The 19,391-nt window shown below is 35.3% G+C and overlaps 2 protein-coding genes across 10 annotated transcripts; one reads left to right on the plus strand and one right to left on the minus strand.

Annotated features, from left to right (window-relative positions):
• Positions 1 to 3,676: 3,676 nt before the first annotated feature.
• Positions 3,677 to 5,303, minus strand: LOC129316329 (vascular-related unknown protein 1-like). Of its 2 annotated transcripts, none has more exons than XM_054960693.1 (4): positions 4,826 to 5,303; positions 4,632 to 4,706; positions 4,359 to 4,505; positions 3,677 to 4,111 (listed from the first exon to the last, which is right to left on the minus strand). In XM_054960693.1, exons 1-4 carry the CDS (start codon positions 5,099 to 5,101, stop codon positions 4,100 to 4,102), a joined length of 510 nt encoding a protein of 169 aa, XP_054816668.1. In that variant the 5' UTR covers positions 5,102 to 5,303; the 3' UTR covers positions 3,677 to 4,099. The 2 variants fall into 2 exon arrangements, with proteins under 2 accessions (XP_054816668.1, XP_054816667.1); XM_054960692.1 differs by having other exon boundaries at positions 4,330 to 4,505.
• An 8,472-nt stretch (positions 5,304 to 13,775) lies between these two features.
• LOC129316004 (homeobox-leucine zipper protein HDG2-like) lies at positions 13,776 to 19,238 on the plus strand. 8 transcript variants are annotated; one of them, XM_054960226.1, is made up of 14 exons: positions 13,778 to 14,084; positions 14,245 to 14,333; positions 14,524 to 14,772; positions 15,395 to 15,606; positions 15,707 to 15,824; positions 15,907 to 16,095; positions 16,193 to 16,615; positions 16,731 to 16,832; positions 16,947 to 17,147; positions 17,251 to 17,425; positions 17,543 to 17,814; positions 17,950 to 18,045; positions 18,136 to 18,512; positions 18,814 to 19,238. In XM_054960226.1, the coding sequence occupies exons 3-13, from the start codon at positions 14,668 to 14,670 to the stop codon at positions 18,472 to 18,474; spliced, it is 2,232 nt and encodes a 743-aa protein (XP_054816201.1). In that variant the 5' UTR covers positions 13,778 to 14,084; positions 14,245 to 14,333; positions 14,524 to 14,667; the 3' UTR covers positions 18,475 to 18,512; positions 18,814 to 19,238. The 8 variants fall into 8 exon arrangements, with proteins under 8 accessions (XP_054816204.1, XP_054816203.1, XP_054816201.1 ...); XM_054960229.1 differs by lacking the exon at positions 14,245 to 14,333 and having other exon boundaries at positions 13,776 to 14,084; positions 17,251 to 17,413; XM_054960228.1 differs by lacking the exon at positions 14,245 to 14,333 and having other exon boundaries at positions 13,777 to 14,084; positions 17,950 to 18,039.
• Positions 19,239 to 19,391: the final 153 nt, after the last annotated feature.

A 19,391-nucleotide genomic window follows, 5' to 3' on the forward strand; every position in this document is an offset into this window, starting at 1 on the left:
TTCTTTAAGTAATAAAGAATGGTCCATATATGATTAAGATTAAATTAAATACTCATTGTTAAGAAAGAAACTCAGTTAGACTAAATGTAGAGCCAATTTTAAGTTTCTTGGTTATTTAGGAATAATGGCCCTATTTAGGAATAAGACTGTTCGCCCTTCCTCTTTTTAGAGTTTATCTCCCATGTTTTTTTAGTGGGGTGAAGAGTGAAACCCTTTTAAACCTATTTACTCAGGACAGGGTATACTAATAGTATAGCCATCCCAATGATTGAAATTCCAAGGGGCATGGCATATTGCGTACTTCCTGGGGTTTGATCCTATAACCTCTCCTATAAAGCAAAGAAGTGGGCAACATTGATACCAGTGAACTGATCATCAATACAGACAATGGCAATTGATGTGGGATGGCCATTTAATTAGTAGTAATAGTAGTAGTAGGAGTAGCAGTAGCAACAGTAGTAATAGTAGTTGTAGCAACAACAGCAATAGTAGTGATGGTAGTAGTAGTGATAGTAAGAGCAGGAGAGGCAGCAGCGGCACCAGCAGTAGAATAGCAGCAGCAGCAGCAATAGCCATAATAATAATAATTAACAGCTATAGGAGTAGTACATAATACTTGTAAAAGAATGTCTGCAGTAATCATCTGTGTAAAATTATTAATAGAATAATAATCAGTAGGAGAAATAGCTATAGTAATATCAGTTTACATATGTACTAAAATAGGATAAAGACATTATGCTCCTAAATGTGTGTGGGGATGCACTGTGTAGGGTAAAGAGCTTGTGTTAAGCAACAAAAATGTGGTCATTTTCTGAACTTGCTCCTCTAACTTGGCTTCCTTCGAATCATGGGCCATGAAAAATGAGTCTGATTTTTATTCACAACCACGCAGAGACAAAACAGCACCATGTTTTCCACAGAAGCACCCTATCATTGTTAGTAGCCACACTCTTATAGGAATCTTTTACATGTAATATTTTATCTTAAATTAAGTCAACTGTTCGTTCTTAGCTATTTTATTTAATTGTTCCATTTCTAAACAAAGGACATTGAATTTAAAGTATTACACTCTATACTAGCCTTGGCTGTAAGCTGAACAATTTTTTTTTTAAACAAAATTACCCTCCATCTTAAATTATAAAATATTTTTAAAAAAATAACACACATCAATAACTCATTAAATATATTTTATAATTACACATATCAAAATATATTTTTTCTTGGTGTGGAGATTCTTATGTTTCGGAGTGATAGGATTCTCCTTCATAATTAAGAAGGTTGAGCTATTCTGCTGGTTATCAAAAATGGATTTATATGCATTTCAATTAATATCTTATTTACTTCTTATATTTCAATTGTTTTGAGACATTTCTTTTCTTTTTTTTAATGAATTTAAGAGCTTGGCCTTGAATCCTTTAAATCACAGCCGAGCCTTATGAATAGAGCATTTTTAGAGGAATCGGGAGATGGGCTCAGGCCTACCCGTTTCTCAACTTTTATTAGAATGAGTAATGATTTTTTTTAAGAAATTTCATTTTTATTTTTTTCTTACTTCCTTCCCAAAGTAAAAAGATATTTGTATCACTCAAATTTATTGATGAATGTCAAGTTAATACACTTTATTTTCTGAAAATACTAAAACAGAATTATTTTTTATGTATAATTTATCATTTTCATATACCTTTCCTGAAGTTCGCAATGCCAAGAGGTCAGTGGCAAGCTTAATTAATAATGAGGCCTATTTTACTTATCTTCACACGGGCATGCCGTCTTATCGAGTTGAATTCTTTCATTATCGACTTTGTTTAATTCGAGCACTTTTCTTATAATTAGAGGATAAGAAGATTAATTGAGTACTTCTAGAATCTAGATAGTGCGATGGAGATTAGACCAGAAACACTGCTAATTCAAAGAATATGTTCGCAACCCTTCCGTACTTTTCACCTCTTTCCAATCTATATGTATTGGTCTCTCGACCTGTAAGTTTCAATTCACAGTCAAACGTCAAAAAATGAGACCTCTCCGTGCTTTGACGCTGATTCATTGATTATTGTCTGTAGATTAACTTTGCATGTATGTGATTTTAATAAAAAGGCTGTGATTAAATTGACAGCCATCAGAGAAAAAGGCCCAATTAATGATAATGAAAAGGCGAAGTTGATCCTCTAATATAATTGTCTGGTTAATTTAAGCTCCGAAATAGACCTCGGATCTACCTCATCAAACACAAATCACATCATTATTGAATGGTGTGGTTGTTATTATTAGTATAAATATGACCGCTTACTTAACCCTTGATGTTAATCAATTATATTTTTAATCATAATTATATTGATAATTGTCTTTTCACACGTATATCGATCTAACAAGTTTATCCCGTTTGAAGAGTGTTGCTGCATATTATTTGGTAAATATTGGGGCTTTTCTTTTGTTTGGTGATTGAATTTGTCTAGTCTAATCCAAGCGTTATATTATATGGATGCTTTTTTGGATGGTTGGCGGAAGAAGTGAATATACAAAGCATATCAGACCTCTCAGGCAAATGAATATGCTTTGATTATTAGCTTTGGCAGCGGATTGATCCATTTGGAAGCTTTCAAGCATTCCTTGATGTTGACCAGATGGGCTCTACTTCCCAGAAATGCGAAATACATTTAAAACTTGCTAAATTATTTTGTATTTTTTTTGGTTGTCTTTCTGTCGAAAACAATCCTCAAACTACAGTAAAGTATTAAATATGGATACTTTACCTAACAGAGATTTGAAGTGGAATAATCAAAAACCAAGATGAAGAATATCTCTTATGTTAAACAGTCTATAACATGAAATTACAATGCGATATATACACTTGAATATATAAATTAATGAAAATTGAAAGGGGTGACTTTTACACAAGGCTGTGATTATTTTCTTTTTAACTCTTGGTATAAATATTAGACAGGGGGAATATTGTCTATCCACGCACGTAAACAGTTTAGCAGTGAATGAAAATAGATATCATGCAACAGCCTTGCACTATAAAAGAAAAAGAAAAGATGTAGTAATTGTGAGGGTTGGGATACTGATGAAGAGTGTGTGTCTCTGTACACGTGTGTGTGTGTGTGTGTGTACAAGCGTACGTATATAAATAATATACTCTATATGAATGTGCTCAAGTCTGCGTCTCTGGGCTTCAGGCTTCTTAAGTGCTCACCTGTTATAAATGCAGAAGCACATGGAGGGGTCTCCTTGCAGCTGTTTCTGCTATTTTTATTATCCATTAAATGAATGGCTAGTAGACGCTAGGACGAATTAATAGTATTTTTTCCCCAAAGCTTGTCCTTTGGATTAAACAAATGTCTGGATATTATATTTCGACGAATCTCGATCTTTTGATGTTACAGGAAAAACTCTCTCATCTTTTGGATCTCTCTGTCCTTTAGATTTTCTCATCTCTTCGAATACGTAATCAGTAATGTTCCTTACTTAGCTAGATAACTTGTCAGCTTAATCACATTAACTATATTCACGAAGCATAAAATATTAGATCGATATCAACAGGGCGAAAACTGCTCGAAACTTGTATATATAACACCATGGCATGTATATTTTTATTTACGCACATTCTTGCAACCATTTTGTTTCCCGGCAGTTCTACTACATTGAATGATACTAAATTTGAAATTTCCATGTTCCATCACCGAGAACTACTCATTTGAATTTTTCAGTTTTGTAAACAAATGTACAGATATTTTTGAGGTTGAAAGTGACAGAGAGTAGCTGAATTGTGATAATCATATCAGTTATTCGACATGATATCTAGGACAGATTCAATAACTGCCAACACCGTACTATCTTGGGTTGTGTATTTTTTTTTTTTTTCCAAGTTCCTATTCTTATGCTTAGGCAAAGTTAAAGTGAAGAGTGATGAAACATTATGAAATGAATCTCCCCCATACACAAATAAATCTAAGCAAGTGGGAACTTGTTATATCTTGTGATCCACCTTGTTCTTCACTTCACTTCCCTACCATTTAGTTACCTGCATCCAATAGCTGCCTCAAAAGTGCCCAAACTATATCATCTTAATCAACTTGTCTTCTTCTTTCTCTTTGTTTGATCAAGTCGACAGCTGGCGATGAAGAAACAATTTCAAGGTTACGAGAGTATGATATGCTATTTCTAAATCTGGACTCAAAAATTATCAACAGATTACGCGATACTGATGAGTATGCTACTAGGATCGATTAACATAATCATGGGTCATGTTCCGTATATAGTCCAATTTTGAAAGAACACAGAAAAGCAGAAAAGGAAGGGGAGAATATATATATATATATATATATATACACAAGTATGACTTAGCCAAAATAATTAACCAGCATGGACAAAGGAACCAAGCAGAGTCCCCTTTCCTTCAAGTCTGTGCAGTCAATAGTACTCTCTGCCTTTAAACTCCCTTCTTTCTTATCATCATCTTCTCTCACCGACTCTGAATAATGTTCTGCTCCTCTGAATTCCTTGGCCTGCACAACCATCGACACAAGCCACACGAGTCGGTTTTAGGACATGGAAGAACCCTTCCGCTTTTATTTTTGTTTGGCTATTAAAGAAGAAGGGAATGGCATGAATAAATCAAATTCCGGGTTTACCATAGAAGCAGCAACATCCGGTTGATGATCATCAACCTTTATGGAAATCTTTTCAGTCGGATGCAAGTTCCCAACCTGATGGTAAGGATGGCAAATTTGAGGGAAAGAAGCAGGAGAAGAAAGAGTTAATGATAAGAGACGAAGAATTGGAGAAGAAGGGAATCAGAAAGCAGGGGAATGATTAATGAACATGCCTTGGGACTATTGACGGGGGAGCTAGCAGTGTCCTCGAGAGGGTCATCCTGAGATATCTGTTTGGTTCTAGATTTCTTGAAAGTGAGCTTACGAGGAAGATGATGGGGGTGCGAGAATTTCCAAGCAGCAGAAGAAGCAGCATCTGAGAGCAGAGAAGAGCCACCAACGCTGAAACAGGAAGCGTTGGAGAGATCTTGCAAGTAAGAAGTCCAGCCGCTTTCCTCGGCAGAAGGGTGTGGAGCTTGGGACATAGAAGGAGCGAGAGAGCGGTCCATCTGGGCATGAAAAGAAGGGAGAGGAGAAGAAGAGGAGGGATTTATAAAAGAGAAAGTTAAAGGGGTGATGAGGACTGGAGAATTGGGACTGGGAGGGAAAAGAAAAGAGAGAACGTGCAAAGGGAAAGGGACGGAGAGCAGGGGGTTGACCTTTGTGGTTCACAAAGGATTTTCGCTAGGAATTGGCAGCCCATGACTCCCTTTTCAACCATTCTCAATTAATGAGCCTATATAACAAACCCTCCTTTTCATATTTGGACCCATTCAGCAATCCCATATACCCCGCCTGATTGATTAATTGTCATTACATGTCCACGCTGCCCCCAGTACAAGTTTTTGCCTAACAAGCAGCGACACTCCCACACACCTTGTTTCGAACAATCAGTAGTGAAGGATGTCCTCTTCTTTTATCGTGTTCTCTGAGCATTAGAATATGCACATCTGTTACTACCAGCAACCTAGGCCTAGCCAGTCGCTATACCCAGATTGTTTATATTTTGTGAAAAACTGAGAAATTCAGGCCCCCTGGCAATATCCAATTAGTGTATTTGATTTAATTGTCTACCTCTTTTTGTTTTTCTTTGAAGCTGATATCGTAAAACATTACCATGCCCGTGGTTATATAAGATTTCTGAGAGAAGTCGTAGAGTGAGATGGTCTGCTCACAAATTTGTTTAATCAGATCGGGGAACGCTTTTTTATGAAGTACAGCGCATTCAGATTGCAGTTTCTGAATATTAACAAAACGGGCTTTTATAATGGGTCCGGTAATATGAACTCAAATCTGCTCTGGTCCAATATGGAAATAGCCGTGTTTGGGCCTGGATTGAGGAGGGTTGGATTAGACAAAAAACAGATTATGTCGGTCAAGTAAGGTTCGAAGCTAAACGTTACGGTTGGTCGGGCCAAGCCTAAACATGTATATTGTTTATTAGAAAAAAAATAATTAAATATACATTTTTACAATAATTTATAAAAATTTCCGAAGTCATTTTTAATTTTTTTTTATAAGTTTTTAACAAAAGCAAACTCAATCCTGAACCCAAGATGGAGAACTGTTGAGATAAATTGAGCGCCGGGCCTAATGGAGAATTGGGCAGGTGTAGTGTGGAGCCTAATCTTTAATTCCGTCGGGTGGGAAAGAGAGGAAAAGACAGCACAACTACAAAAGTGAAAGGAGTAAAGTGATGGCATGTACTGAATAGCCAGAATTGGGGAAAAAGGAGCGAGAGTCCAAGTATCCCGAGAACTAGTTTGAATTCGACAAAAAATGTTTTCTTAAGAAACTTCAACAAGGTGCTAAAAATTAAAGGGGAAAAAGTGGCCTAACAAATTAGGATGTGCCTGCGTAAAACGAGAGCCCGCCAGCTGGGGCCCCATACCTTCTGGTCATGTCCATCAAAGTTTCTTTTCTTTTCTTTTCTTTTTTAAAAAAAAAAGAAATTAAAACTACTAATTTTATATATAATTGAACCCAAGTGTGCCCACATAAAAGTATCGACGACTCTTTATAGAGGGAGTAATGACCTCATTGATTAATATAATTCAAGTATAATCTCCCTATCTAGTTCCTACTAAAGTAACCTACATGGGATCGGATGAGTTGAACACTCGGCTTTTCCCATTCTGAAGGCCTCTTGGTGCCATGAGGCCTGTAGGTGTATGATTTGACCAAAGTTGAGAGTGATCAATGCACCGTACCTTTCTGCATTGGGGAACAGATTGTGTACAACACAATTTTAAAAATGTATCATGTTTTATAGTTCAACCTTTTAACCTCTAACTTTTCTACGTGCTTAATTAATTTCTTTATTAAAATATAAGTTGATTGGTTTAATTTGATCAAAATCTATGTGTATGTGAACAAAAGAAACCACAACGCGTAATTCTAGTAAGATCCAAAATCTTACTGTTTCGAGAAGCTAGATATAAGGAGAAAGCTTGTTAAATGAAGGGTTCTTTGGTTTGACCGGGAATTCTAATGCAGGGTTCTCAGATGCTTTTACTTTTTGAAGTGAAAGACGACAAACAGGCAGTTGCCTTTGCCCTCAGGGCCATGCAAGCTTGCATCACCCATGCCCTACCCCAAATGAACTTGCAATTTTGTCACATCCTATCTCTATAGTCTACAAAATTAAAATTTAAAGAAAAACTCATACAATAAATGGAAAGCCCATCTAAACCAGAAGATATTGTAAACAAGGGGAAAAGGCTTGAAAACGAAATCGCGCAGTCATACGCTAAAAGAGAAGGTGAATATGACCATGACATTTCCTCAACGTAAAATCAGAGATGTATATACCCAAAAGAAGATAAACATATACCATCCAACCTCTCGGTTTAGATTCACCTTTGTGTTCCAATGGTTTAAACTCTGAGGGGAAAAGAGAGGGACGGATAGAAAGCTATGCGTAGAGACGCATGCATTCATTAAAGAGAGCTGATGGATGATATCACGAGAATTGTAATGAGTACGTAGGTGTGAGGAATTGATGGAGCAAAGAGAGAATGTTAATTCAAGTCTTGTGGGATCGTGAAATCATTCCTTTAATTAAAAACACAAAGTCGTGCTGGGTCGATGCAAGGAATTATTCATATGGCAGGACTTCTATCCAACAATAATATTATTAATAGAGGCAGAAGAGTTTAATAAAACGGTACTACAATCAAACAAGAGCTTGAGTTTCAATGAAAAGACAAGGACCACCTGAGCTTCTCTATTAATAATGTGGCGGATACGTAAATATCTCTCCATTTCTCTTACCTGCATCCGCATTCATTTTCAAGACTAGCAACGATTCTTTTTCAAAATGTATTGTTCTGTTGTTTTAAATATTTGAATTTGACTAGAACTGGCTCTACTTTGCTTAGCGACTTCTACATGCTATACCATTGACTCTAATCGCAACAATATAAATATTCGGTGTTTTTATGGTATCCAATATTGAGAGAGTTTGTAGACTCATTTTTAATTATGAGAAGATTATTACAATGTTGAAGTATAAATAAACTTAAAATGACATGAAAAGTTCTATATGCACTACATAAAGTTTAGCTTAGTAAATCGTATATAATAAAATATAAGGGCTCATAAATCCCAGCTTTAATTTAAAATCTGAAGTTAAGATGTAGTATATAATGCACATGCAGTATTCATTATCCATATTTAATTGATATCGCCCCTTATGGGCTTCGGTGCTTCCTATTCCCTTTGAATGAAGCTATGTAATAAAACAACTCAAATGTTGTCATGAATACGATCTGTGTATATTAATTAAAACATCATTTTCTGATTACAACCCGCAAAAGGACATGCATGGAGGAGGAAGGGAGCATTAAAATGCATGCAACCGGGACAGGGCATGCATTTTCATCAATAACGAAAGAAATGACGTTTTAATTTGACCAAAAAAATTAAAAGGAAAGGAAATTGGGTGATGGAACATTGATGATAACACCTTTTTATATTGGAATAATGGGTTTGTCAGGATCATTTAGACGTGGCGGCCGTGAAGTTTATAATTGAAGAAAAACGATGGCAGATGAACTAATTCGTCTCATATCAAATTGATCCCTGGTTAATTAATTTAATTAAAAAGGGGAAATAAGGTGGAAATTGTTTGGTAAAAATAAGGTAGGTAAACGGAGCTTTGTCGAGACAAGGATGAGCAAAATGAAAATAAATTATCTCACAGAGAAGGGGGTGGGGAAGCTTGAATAGCATACAGGGAACCGACAAGAAGAAGTTGACGCGCCAAGCCAAAAAACAAATTAAAGAACACATGAGAGGCAGCAATATATCTTCTTCCCATCTCAATTTATAAGATTTTTTTATGTAAAATCATATATATTAATAAAATTTATTAAATACATTTTATAACTTAATTTTTTTAAAAAAATATAGCCTTCACGCACTACTTGATTTGTAAAAAAAAAATATATTAAAGAGAGAATATAATAAAAAAAGATAATATTTAAAAATATAATTAATAAAATTCTTTTTGTTAATTACTTCTTCCAAATCACAATATAAGTTATATTTAATTAATTTACAATTCATGAATAATATTAATTGAAACCTTAAATTCTTAAAAATATTTACATCTTTTCATTTATACTTTCATTAATACTTTATATAAGAGCTTTAATAATAGTAATTAAAAATTTAATGTATATTTTTTTCAAAATAGGTAATAAATAAAGTAGGGTTATAGTTAAAAAAAATAAATATAAAAACTATCTAATGCCTTATATTTTAAATTAAGTAAGGTTTTTAAAAGATATTATGATTTGGAGGAGTGTTTTATAATCAAATCTTTCTAAATATATCTTATAATTTGATTATGAGATAGGAAACAGTACAAACAGGATACTAGGATTAGAAGATGGGCAAAAAATGAGAGGAACCGAAGTAGAAGGCAAGAAAGTTGGAAAGGGGAGAGGGTTGAGCCGATGGGGTAAAGTGGGGACAGGGGAGAGTGCTAAGATCAAGAAAATAGGGGGACCCACACCCGCTGTAGTCATTGATGGAGGACACTGAAATTTAATCAATATTGTAATTTTGAAATTTGATTGCATTATAAAGGGAAATCCCCAAGTTCATGTTTGCATAGAAGCGAGCGGGAGCGAGTATTTGGAGAATTCAAACAGGGAAGGGATAGAAAGAAGCAAAAGAGAGCGAGAAAAGCATGAGCGGAGTAAATGGGATGACGCTTGAGAGTCCCTATGCCCTCTCCTCTTTTTCTCCTCCAATCACATAACCCCTCTTCCTACTCCCTCCTGTCCAAACAAATTATAAGCAACTTTTACCTCTAACATTTAATTATTTGTATAATTTTTTTCTTTTTACAATCTTAGCCCCAATTACCAGTAATGATTATTTATGTCAATAATTTTTTAATGAGGAAATGTCAAAATGATATAAAACTCGTCAATAGATTGCAACCAATGTGATAAATTCTCATGCTACACAATAAATTAGGTTAATAAATGCAACGGAAAAATGAAAAAAAAAATCTATAAATGCTAAACTTTTTATATTTTATGGGAAAAAACAGCTTACCATATTTTACGCTTAGGAGTGTCAGGTATACAGCCATATAGAGAATGATTTTTATAATGCATATCATTGACTTTTTATTGCAAATTCACTTGATGAGAAAAATTAATTTATTAAAATAAATATGTATTTAACAGGAACGACGTGGAAAGTTTGTTAAATTTCTAAAAAGAATTGATGGGTTTTAAAATTTTAGTTAATTCCCGTAAAACATATTAAGAGTAATTTTTAAATAGATCGTATTGTAAAGAGTACATTAGAAGGGTCTAAATCTTTAACTTTTTAAGTTCTATTCACATTTTACTTGACCCTTACCACTTGAACAAAGTCTGGGGTGGTGATCAACTTACTAAGTAATTCTAATTATATTTACGGAAGAGAAAAGGAGTGGGAATGAGGTCAACCACGAATTAATATGCGAAATGCTTTGCATTGTCCCCGTTGAATACGAGAGGATGCTGTGAAAGGCCCATTTCCCACTTTTCCTTGAATTCATATCCCACTATAATATGGCTTTCAATTTTCTCCTTTTCTAATAAATGCATTCCGTGCGCGCGCATAAACGAGTATATGATACTTGAATAATTATAGTAATATATTGTTGACAAATCAATTTTAAGAAAGAATAATTATGGTAAGGCCTAGTATTTTATCAGGTTGTTTCTTTCTTTATTATTGACAATGATATACTGTACATCGACATCGTCGTAATTTACTACCAAAATCATTATCAATGATCAACCTTGCTCGGTTCATTTATTCCTTGAAATAAATCAACAATTTCAACGAAGTCTATAATTCACGAGCATACTAGTATTTCAAATTCGTTAATTCATGTCAAGAAAATGTATCCAAACCAACTTCCAGTTCGTTAGTATAGATCAGGCGATATATACATATATTGTTTGAAAAATTATGCAAACAGTGAGATTATATTATGGTATTGAAAACCAAATCAATCCTTGAATCAATCATCAAAACATCGATTCAAATATTAATGACCAAAATCATAGTTGAACTGTAAACAAATTGATCAAAAATAATTTTTTTTATTAAACTAGTAAAGACACATTGATTTTAACAGTCAAATGAGTGGGTTGATCTGTATTTTCGTGTTATTAATTTTATAAAATATATATTTACTTATCATTCTTCTATCCACCCTCTAATTTCTATTTCTTGCCCTCTTATTTTAAAAACATTTCCAAAAATTATTACAGTTAAAGATTAATATTTATACTCGTTTGTACTATTACAAGCCTATCCACCTCACTTAAAACAAGAAGAGAGGAAAGGTAATTATGTCATTCATTTTATTTAAAAATAAAATATATTTTTAAATTTATATGTATTTAAAATTATAAGTTGCATTCTGAATAGTCATAAAAAATTTGTATCTGACCCCACTTAGTAATTTCTACTCCATCCATTTTATAAAAGTATTTTTTTAAAGTATCATGTTAAAAAATATAAGGCACTTTAGGTCTTTCATGGTATAATTAATAAATTTTTTAAAATGTCTTGGTTATAAAGTGTAATTAATAATATTTTTTAAGTAAGACATTTTATTAAATAGGATAAATAAAAAAAATAGTGTATGATTTTAAAGAAAACTCACCAACACATGAAGGATGCAATTTGATTAAAAGTGACTTGTAATTATAAACGAATGGAGTATCAAGAACCGATCGAGTTGAACATATGCATATTTCAACGTATGCGGATCCAGAACTGAAAGCATTTATTGTAAAAAGAGAAAAAGAGAATCCAAAGCATTCATCAACCGCATCTAATTGAATAGCATGATGTAATGCAAATAATTAACGCACAATCAATTTAAGTAACATTCCTTAAAATATGGATCTATACAGCCGAATGGCGACCGGGTTTCTTTGGCTGGAATGATCGGTTTGCACACAGTCCCGATTCCTTGTAAGTATTAAACAATTAATTTCATTTTTTATGAAAAAATCTACAATTAACCACTCTATCTACCCAGTTAACTGATTTACGGAGATTAGGAAAAATGGTTAAGTTGATTATTTGCTAGTATTACATAAAAAATGTGTCATTTTTTCCAAAATATGAGCATCTCTTCTAACAAAGATTTGAGCTTTGGCTAAACCGACTCCTGCTGGTCGTATATCCCACTTTTTATTGATGTATTAAATATGGGAGACAAGAAGGTCATTTGAAAAAAAAAAAGAAATTAACTGAGGAAGTTAAAGAAGATTAAGATCCTATATTTAAGACCAAATCAAGTCATTCAACTCCCTTCATATACTTATTAGCACAAATACTCCCTCGTTGGCAAAAAAAAAAAAAAAGCACACATACTCCCTCCAAACCTCTATACAAGTAACTTATAATTTTTATAATTTATAATTAACCTATCAAAATCAAAGCAATATACTTAGGAGAAATACTTAAGTAGATTGGGTACATTACATCATTTATAGTTTGTCCAATTAAAATATTTTAAATAATATAAATAAAATCTTGTATAATTTTTTTTAAAAAATAGAATGCAAATTTGATCTTCTGTCTTTTCTTTTTTTACTATCATTAATATCAAACTTAATTTATATTTAATATAATTAAAATAATATATTTTTATTGGACAAACTATAAATAACGTGGTACACCTGATTTACCTAAGAATTTCTCCATAGTTAGAGTATATAATTTATATTTTTACCCCTAAATTAAAATAAAAGTGATTTGGAATGGGGATTTTTTTTTTTGAGAACATAGTTGCACTTCTTTTTTTAAAATACGCAGGAGAATATTTTTGAAATTGTATATAAAAATAGCATAAAATAATAGAGAATGACTTTCGTTAAGGACTAAAGTGGTATTCTAACGTGTGATTAATAAATAAGAATGGAGGGAGTGGGAGTAATCCGTGTACTCAGAGACATGGATTTTGTTTAGCAAAAGAAAAAGAAAATTGTTTCAAAAATAAATAATAACATTCATTAATTATATTATATTATATTATATTATACTTAGTTTACTAGTTAGTATTACAATTATAATAGTATTATACTATTATAATTATATTATAATATAATATATTAGTATTATATATATATATATGAAATATAATACTTCATCCGTCTCAAATTATAAGATACTTTTAGATAAAATCTTATATGCTAATAAAGTTTATTAAATACATTTTATAACTTTATTTTTTTCAAGATAAAAATATAAATTTTTAAAAATACTCTTTATTTAATATTTTATTGATAAAAGAATATTAAAGAGAGACAATATATGAAAAGGATAATAATAAAAAAGTATTATTAATTAAATTTTATTTTTATTAAAATATTTTATATTTTAGAATGTTAATTTTTTAAAAAAATATTTTATAATTTGATACAGAAGGAGTAGTAAAATATTAAACTGAGTTAGTGTATTGAGGCAATGAAAAGGAAAGAAAGAAAAATGTGACAGGAGGGGTTTCGTAGCCGTCAATGATCATATATATATTCTTTTTTTAAAGAAGGAACGATCCCAAGGGCAAAACTTTATAGTAATGGATGAAAAATAGGCTTTGTATATCTTCCTTTCACACTAGCAATTACACCTCCTTCGCCTACCATTAAATGCAATTGCACCCTCTCAACACGCTCTGCAATTACTCATCACTGTCATTTTTTCCTCCATCTGCTGCCTCCTCCCCTCTTTCAACTCCTTGTCTTTTCTTCCTCCTTCCTCTTCTTCTTCCTCCCGTCCGTTTTTCCGTCAACAAGCTTTTCCAGCTGATCATGCCTTCCACAACCTTTCCGTTGCTTAACGTGTTAGCACATACCATAACTTTCTGAGATCGACCAGCTTTATGCATTTCGCAAAAGGGTCCTCTTTTAGTCCCCCAAAACGGATCTTGATCTTCTTCAACATAGCTATTGCTCACTGGTAACTGTTAAGCATGTTTCTACAAGTTCTATTTGACTCTCACATACATATACAGTCTTCAGATCACTTGTTTTGCGTAATGAAATCCCCGCGCAACACTGTATTGGACTCCTCTTTTCTCTTTTCTTTTCTTGATGAAGCCAGTTTGCTGTGTGAACAGCTAGGGCTAGAAGGAAAAGAAGCAGTAGCTAGGTATGAAAGATATAGAAAAACAAGAGGCCTTGGATCCACCGAGAATTTTGTGATTAGGTTCGATAATTTTATTCTGTCAAAAGCTGTACATAAGAGAAAATTGGAAATTGTTGACGCTTCATATGTCTGCATTTCATGTCATAGGTAGCGCGTTTGCTGGGGGTATGAAACATGATATCCCTCTCTCCTGCTGTGTCACTTTTTAATGCCTGTAATTTCATGGTCTTTGTATTTTTCTCCATTGTAGTGCTTCCAAAGCTTAGTTGGGACAGCTAAGCAACTCAACCGCAAGTTCTCCGTTCATAATAAGCACCCCATCGGTTCTGGCTAGTGGATACTGAGACAGCTGAAAGTTAGAGGAAGAGGAAAATAGTGTTTTTGGTAGTGAAATATGCCGGTCGGCATGATGATTCCGGCGAGAAATATGACGTCCGTGATTGGAAGGAACGGCAACGTTGGTGGATTTGGATCACCCTCAAGTCTCACTCTCGGCCAGGTCGGTGCTTCACTTTCAACCTCATACCTTTCAACCAACGTGTCTCTATTTGTCTCCCCAAGGTCTCCTCGATTGCCCCCCTTGCTTTTCATTTAACCTCTTTCATCGTTTTTTTTTTCTCCCGAAATTCAGATGCTAATTTGCTGGCTGCGACTAGATTCATTTTTCTGATCTTTAATTTTCGCATTTGCGCTTTCTTCTTAAACCTCGTTAATTTTATGTTCCGTGGGAAGTTCACAAGGCTTTACCCGTTTTATTAGTGAAATTTAATCTCGCTGATGCGGAGAAATTCATGTATTATATCATGTAAATCCTTCTCGATATTCGGAAACCGCGTCATCCTTTCTCTTAGGACTGTTCAAATCTACTTACTTTTACATCATTTGGTTTACCCCACTGAAAAAACTAGTCAAATCTCTTTCAACTCGACTTTTTTAGTTGTAAAAAATAATAGTAAAATTAATCCTGTCAAGCTCGAGCATGGACATAAGTAGTTGTACGTGTTAAAGAAAATGTTGTTGTCTAATTTCTCTTTTGAGTGGTACTGTTTTCTGGTATTGTGTTTGTTAGATTGAAAAACCATAAGCCTTGGGAATCTTAAAGATCTGTAGATATGTTCCAGCCAAACATGATGGAAGGTCAGCTACACCCATTGGACATGGCTCCCAACACCTCCGAGAGCGACGTACCCCGCATCCGAGGAGAAGACTTCGACAGTGCCACCAAGTCCGGCAGTGAAAACCAGGAAGGCGCCTCCGGCGACGACCATGATCCCCGCCCCAAAAAGAAGCGCTACCACCGCCACACGCAGCACCAGATCCAGGAAATGGAAGCGTATGAATGCTAACCCAATACAACGCATCTGCTTTCTTCTTCTCAATTTCCCATATATACTGATATCTCAGCGAGAACAATATTTTTTTTTTTTGGTCAGTTTCTTTAAGGAGTGCCCGCATCCAGATGACAAGCAGAGAAAGGAACTGAGCCGAGAATTAGGGTTAGAGCCATTGCAGGTCAAGTTTTGGTTCCAAAACAAGCGAACTCAGATGAAGGTACTTTGATTGAATCGTTTAGTTGCAAAACCCCTTCGAAAGGCTTCAATATATATTTGATATGTTTTGTTAATTATTGCAGACCCAACATGAGCGGCAAGAGAACTCACAACTTAGAGCCGAAAATGAGAAGCTTCGAGCAGACAACATGAGGTACAGGGAAGCTCTTAGCAATGCCTCATGTCCAAACTGTGGTGGACCAACCGCCATTGGTGAAATGTCTTTTGATGAGCATCATTTGAGAATGGAAAATGCCCGTCTACGAGAAGAGGTATAATAATCCAAACTTTTTGGAACTTGATTGTTCGAGTAAGCTAAGTACGTGCGAGCGCGCGCGTTAATGGTGACATTTTCTGTTATATGTTCAGATTGACAGGATTTCGGCAATTGCTGCAAAGTACGTGGGGAAGCCGGTGGTGAACTATCCACTGCTTCCCCCAACTGTTCCTCCACGTCCACTGGAACTGGGTGTGGGTGGTTTTGGTGAGGACGCATACGGAGGTGGAGATGTTGTTAGGTCTATGAGTGGGCCTACGGATGCTGATAAGCCAATAATAATAGAGCTAGCTGTGGCTGCCATGGAAGAGCTGGTGAGGATGGCACAAATGGGTGATCCCTTATGGCTGACCACTCTTGATGGAACCACCACTGTGCTTAACGAGGATGAATATATCAGAAGTTTCCCTCGTGGTATTGGTCCAAAACCTACTGGATTCAAGTGTGAAGCTTCTCGAGAAACTGCTGTTGTCATCATGGACCATATTAATCTTGTTGAGATTCTCATGGATGTGGTAGGGACATATTAGGGCTTCAATAATCGTATTATTTGGTTAGTTTTGCATCTTTTTACTACCTTATATGTTTCTGGACTTGACATTTCGTTTTATTTGATTTTTTTAAACTCAGAATCAATGGTATACAGTGTTCTCAGGGATAGTCTCAAGAGCAATGACTCTTGAAGTATTATCAACAGGGGTGGCTGGGAACTACAACGGAGCCTTGCAAGTGGTACCTGAATCAGAACTTCCCTTCTTCTTCTCTGAAATTAATATACAGCACGAAAAAATGAAAAACAATTTGGCAAGTTAAAACAAAAAGAAAATCGGGCTTTTGATTGTGCAGATGACGGCAGAGCTACAAGTACCTACACCTCTGGTGCCATCTCGAGAGAGTTATTTTGTAAGATATTGCAAACAACACGGGGAAGGGACATGGGCAGTGGTGGATGTGTCGTTAGATAATTTGCGCCCTAGTCCTTCACTTAGATGTAGAAGAAGGCCCTCCGGCTGCTTAATTCATGAAATGCCTAATGGCTACTCGAAGGTAGTTAAGAAGTGTACGTATATATATGCTTTGGTACTGGCTTAATTAATCAATTCTCTTAATTTGTAGCTTAATTATGCGTTGGAAAAACTTGCTGGCGCAGGTGACGTGGGTTGAGCACGTAGAAGTGGACGATCGAGGAGTTCATGATCTATACAAGCAGCTCGTCAGCTCTGGACATGCTTTCGGGGCAAAACGTTGGGTGGCTACTTTGGATCGACAATGTGAAAGGCTTGCCAGTTCCATGGCAACCAATATTCCCACTGGTGATGTTGGCGGTATTATTAATTCTAAAATTTCAACTCTCATCCGTAATTACAGTTTCTCTTCTAAAAGGAGATAGGGTTCAGTAAAGCGGATTAATTGACGAGAGCTGCATCTTATTGTCCGTGTAGTGATAACCAGCCAAGAAGGGAGGAAGAGTATGCTGAAACTGGCAGAGAGAATGGTGATGAGCTTTTGTGCCGGAGTGGGTGCTTCTACTGCTCACACGTGGACTACACTGTCTGGAACCGGGGCAGACGATGTAAGGGTCATGACCCGTAAGAGTGTGGATGATCCTGGAAGGCCTCCTGGTATTGTTCTCAGTGCTGCAACTTCTTTTTGGCTTCCAGTTCCTCCTATTAGAGTTTTTGATTTCCTCCGCGATGAGAACTCCAGAAGTGAGGTATATATAGTCACGCAACCTCTCAAAAATCTGTTTTCTTTTAATTTTATAGCGTTATCGGTGCTTCACGTGCATGTGTTAGATCATCTGCTGTTTAGTCGTTGAATGAATGTATTCGTATTCATCTGATCACAGTGGGATATTCTTTCGAATGGCGGAGTAGTCCAAGAAATGGCACATATAGCTAATGGTCAGGACACAGGGAATTGTGTATCTCTACTTCGGGTAAATGTAAGATGATTGAATGTGAACCTCATTATTATTTTCCAGACCATGCTTGCAGCAAAATTGAATAATAACATGAGTTTTTAAACCCTGTAGAGTGCGAATTCCAGCCAAAGCAATATGTTAATACTGCAAGAAAGCTGCAGAGACGCGACGGGGTCGTTTGTGATATATGCACCCGTGGATATAGTTGCAATGAACGTGGTTCTGAATGGAGGGGACCCAGACTACGTGGCCCTTCTTCCTTCTGGATTCGCTATACTGCCGGATGGAACCATGGCACATGGTGGATCTCTCTTGACTGTTGCTTTCCAAATTTTGGTCGACTCAGTTCCGACAGCCAAACTCTCTCTCGGATCTGTTGCCACTGTCAATAATCTCATTGCCTGCACTGTTGAGAGAATCAAGGCTTCTTTGTCCTGTGAAGCTGCCTGATGATATTCATCACTGTTACAAGAATAGACTAATTTAAGGTAATTACTTGATCTGAGCTTATCATCCTATGCCCGAGCATCATATATATTCTATTTATCACTCTAACGGAATATGCATATATGTCCTTTTAAAAAAAAATTGAGATATACATGCGGAAAAAAATTAGTTGTCATTATGAGATGTCTCACATGACTGCAGATTATGTCTTATATGCTGTGTAAACAAAATACTACGCAAAGGATATAGGCGATTTATTATTAAGTTTTCAATGACCCTTCTATCTACTCTAGGCTGGTTGTGATTCATTGCAATGGTCTGGTTTGGTCGGTTGTGTTGCAGTTTAATGAGGAGGAGGATTTGAAGAAGGGAAGCATTGGATGCGTATGTAGATAATGGGAAGGCGGTGTGTTGAACTTCGGCTTATATAAAGCAGACGAGAAGTCAAGAGCGCACCTTATTGCATGATCCCTTCTCAGTTGTTGAACAGATCACTGAGGGGATTGAGGTTCGGGATTTGACTTCCCTTCATTAACCCAAATTAGTCTATCCAAGACTGCATGGTTAGGGCTATAGCTAGCTTTTTTGTATAACTTGGACTTTATCAGCTTCCATGTACCTCCATTACTATCTATCCCCTTCTTCATTTGTTATTTTTTTTGGTGTTATCAGAATTTATTAAGCACTAGTTGGTGGAAAGCTTGCACCCACTCGTGTACACTGCTTAATTTTCTCACCATCTATTTTACGCATTTACAGAGTTTTGAAATCAATGCTGCTTCTTATTCTGCTAAGTAGTCCCTTTCGTTTACGCAATTCTCTTATTCTCTTGGGTGATCCAGTAGGCTTCGAAATGAAAATTATTTAATTATAAAGCATTTTTAGAAAAGTCCTATAATTCAATATGTAAAATATTTTAC

Source organism: Prosopis cineraria, unplaced genomic scaffold (genome assembly GCF_029017545.1).
Source record: "Prosopis cineraria cultivar Desert tree isolate PC_DT_omini unplaced genomic scaffold, ASM2901754v1 PC7, whole genome shotgun sequence".
Lineage (NCBI taxonomy): Eukaryota > Viridiplantae > Streptophyta > Magnoliopsida > Fabales > Fabaceae > Prosopis > Prosopis cineraria.

What these genes read in the sequence shown, in the direction of transcription:
- LOC129316329 (XM_054960692.1), bottom strand. Translation starts at nt 5,101, where the DNA reads ATGGACCGCTCTCTCGCTCCTTCTATGTCCCAAGCTCCACACCCTTCT. An exon ending in CCCCCGTCAATAGTCCCAAG is followed by an intron (nt 4,707 to 4,825) that starts GCATGTTCATTA and finishes CCTTACCATCAG; the next exon opens with GTTGGGAACTTGCATCCGAC. An exon ending in CGGATGTTGCTGCTTCTATG is followed by an intron (nt 4,506 to 4,631) that starts GTAAACCCGGAA and finishes ATGGTTGTGCAG; the next exon opens with GCCAAGGAATTCAGAGGAGC.
- LOC129316004 (XM_054960226.1), top strand. Translation starts at nt 14,668, where the DNA reads ATGCCGGTCGGCATGATGATTCCGGCGAGAAATATGACGTCCGTGATT. An exon ending in CAAGTCTCACTCTCGGCCAG is followed by an intron (nt 14,773 to 15,394) that starts GTCGGTGCTTCA and finishes GATATGTTCCAG; the next exon opens with CCAAACATGATGGAAGGTCA. An exon ending in TCCCACTGGTGATGTTGGCG is followed by an intron (nt 17,426 to 17,542) that starts GTATTATTAATT and finishes TTGTCCGTGTAG; the next exon opens with TGATAACCAGCCAAGAAGGG.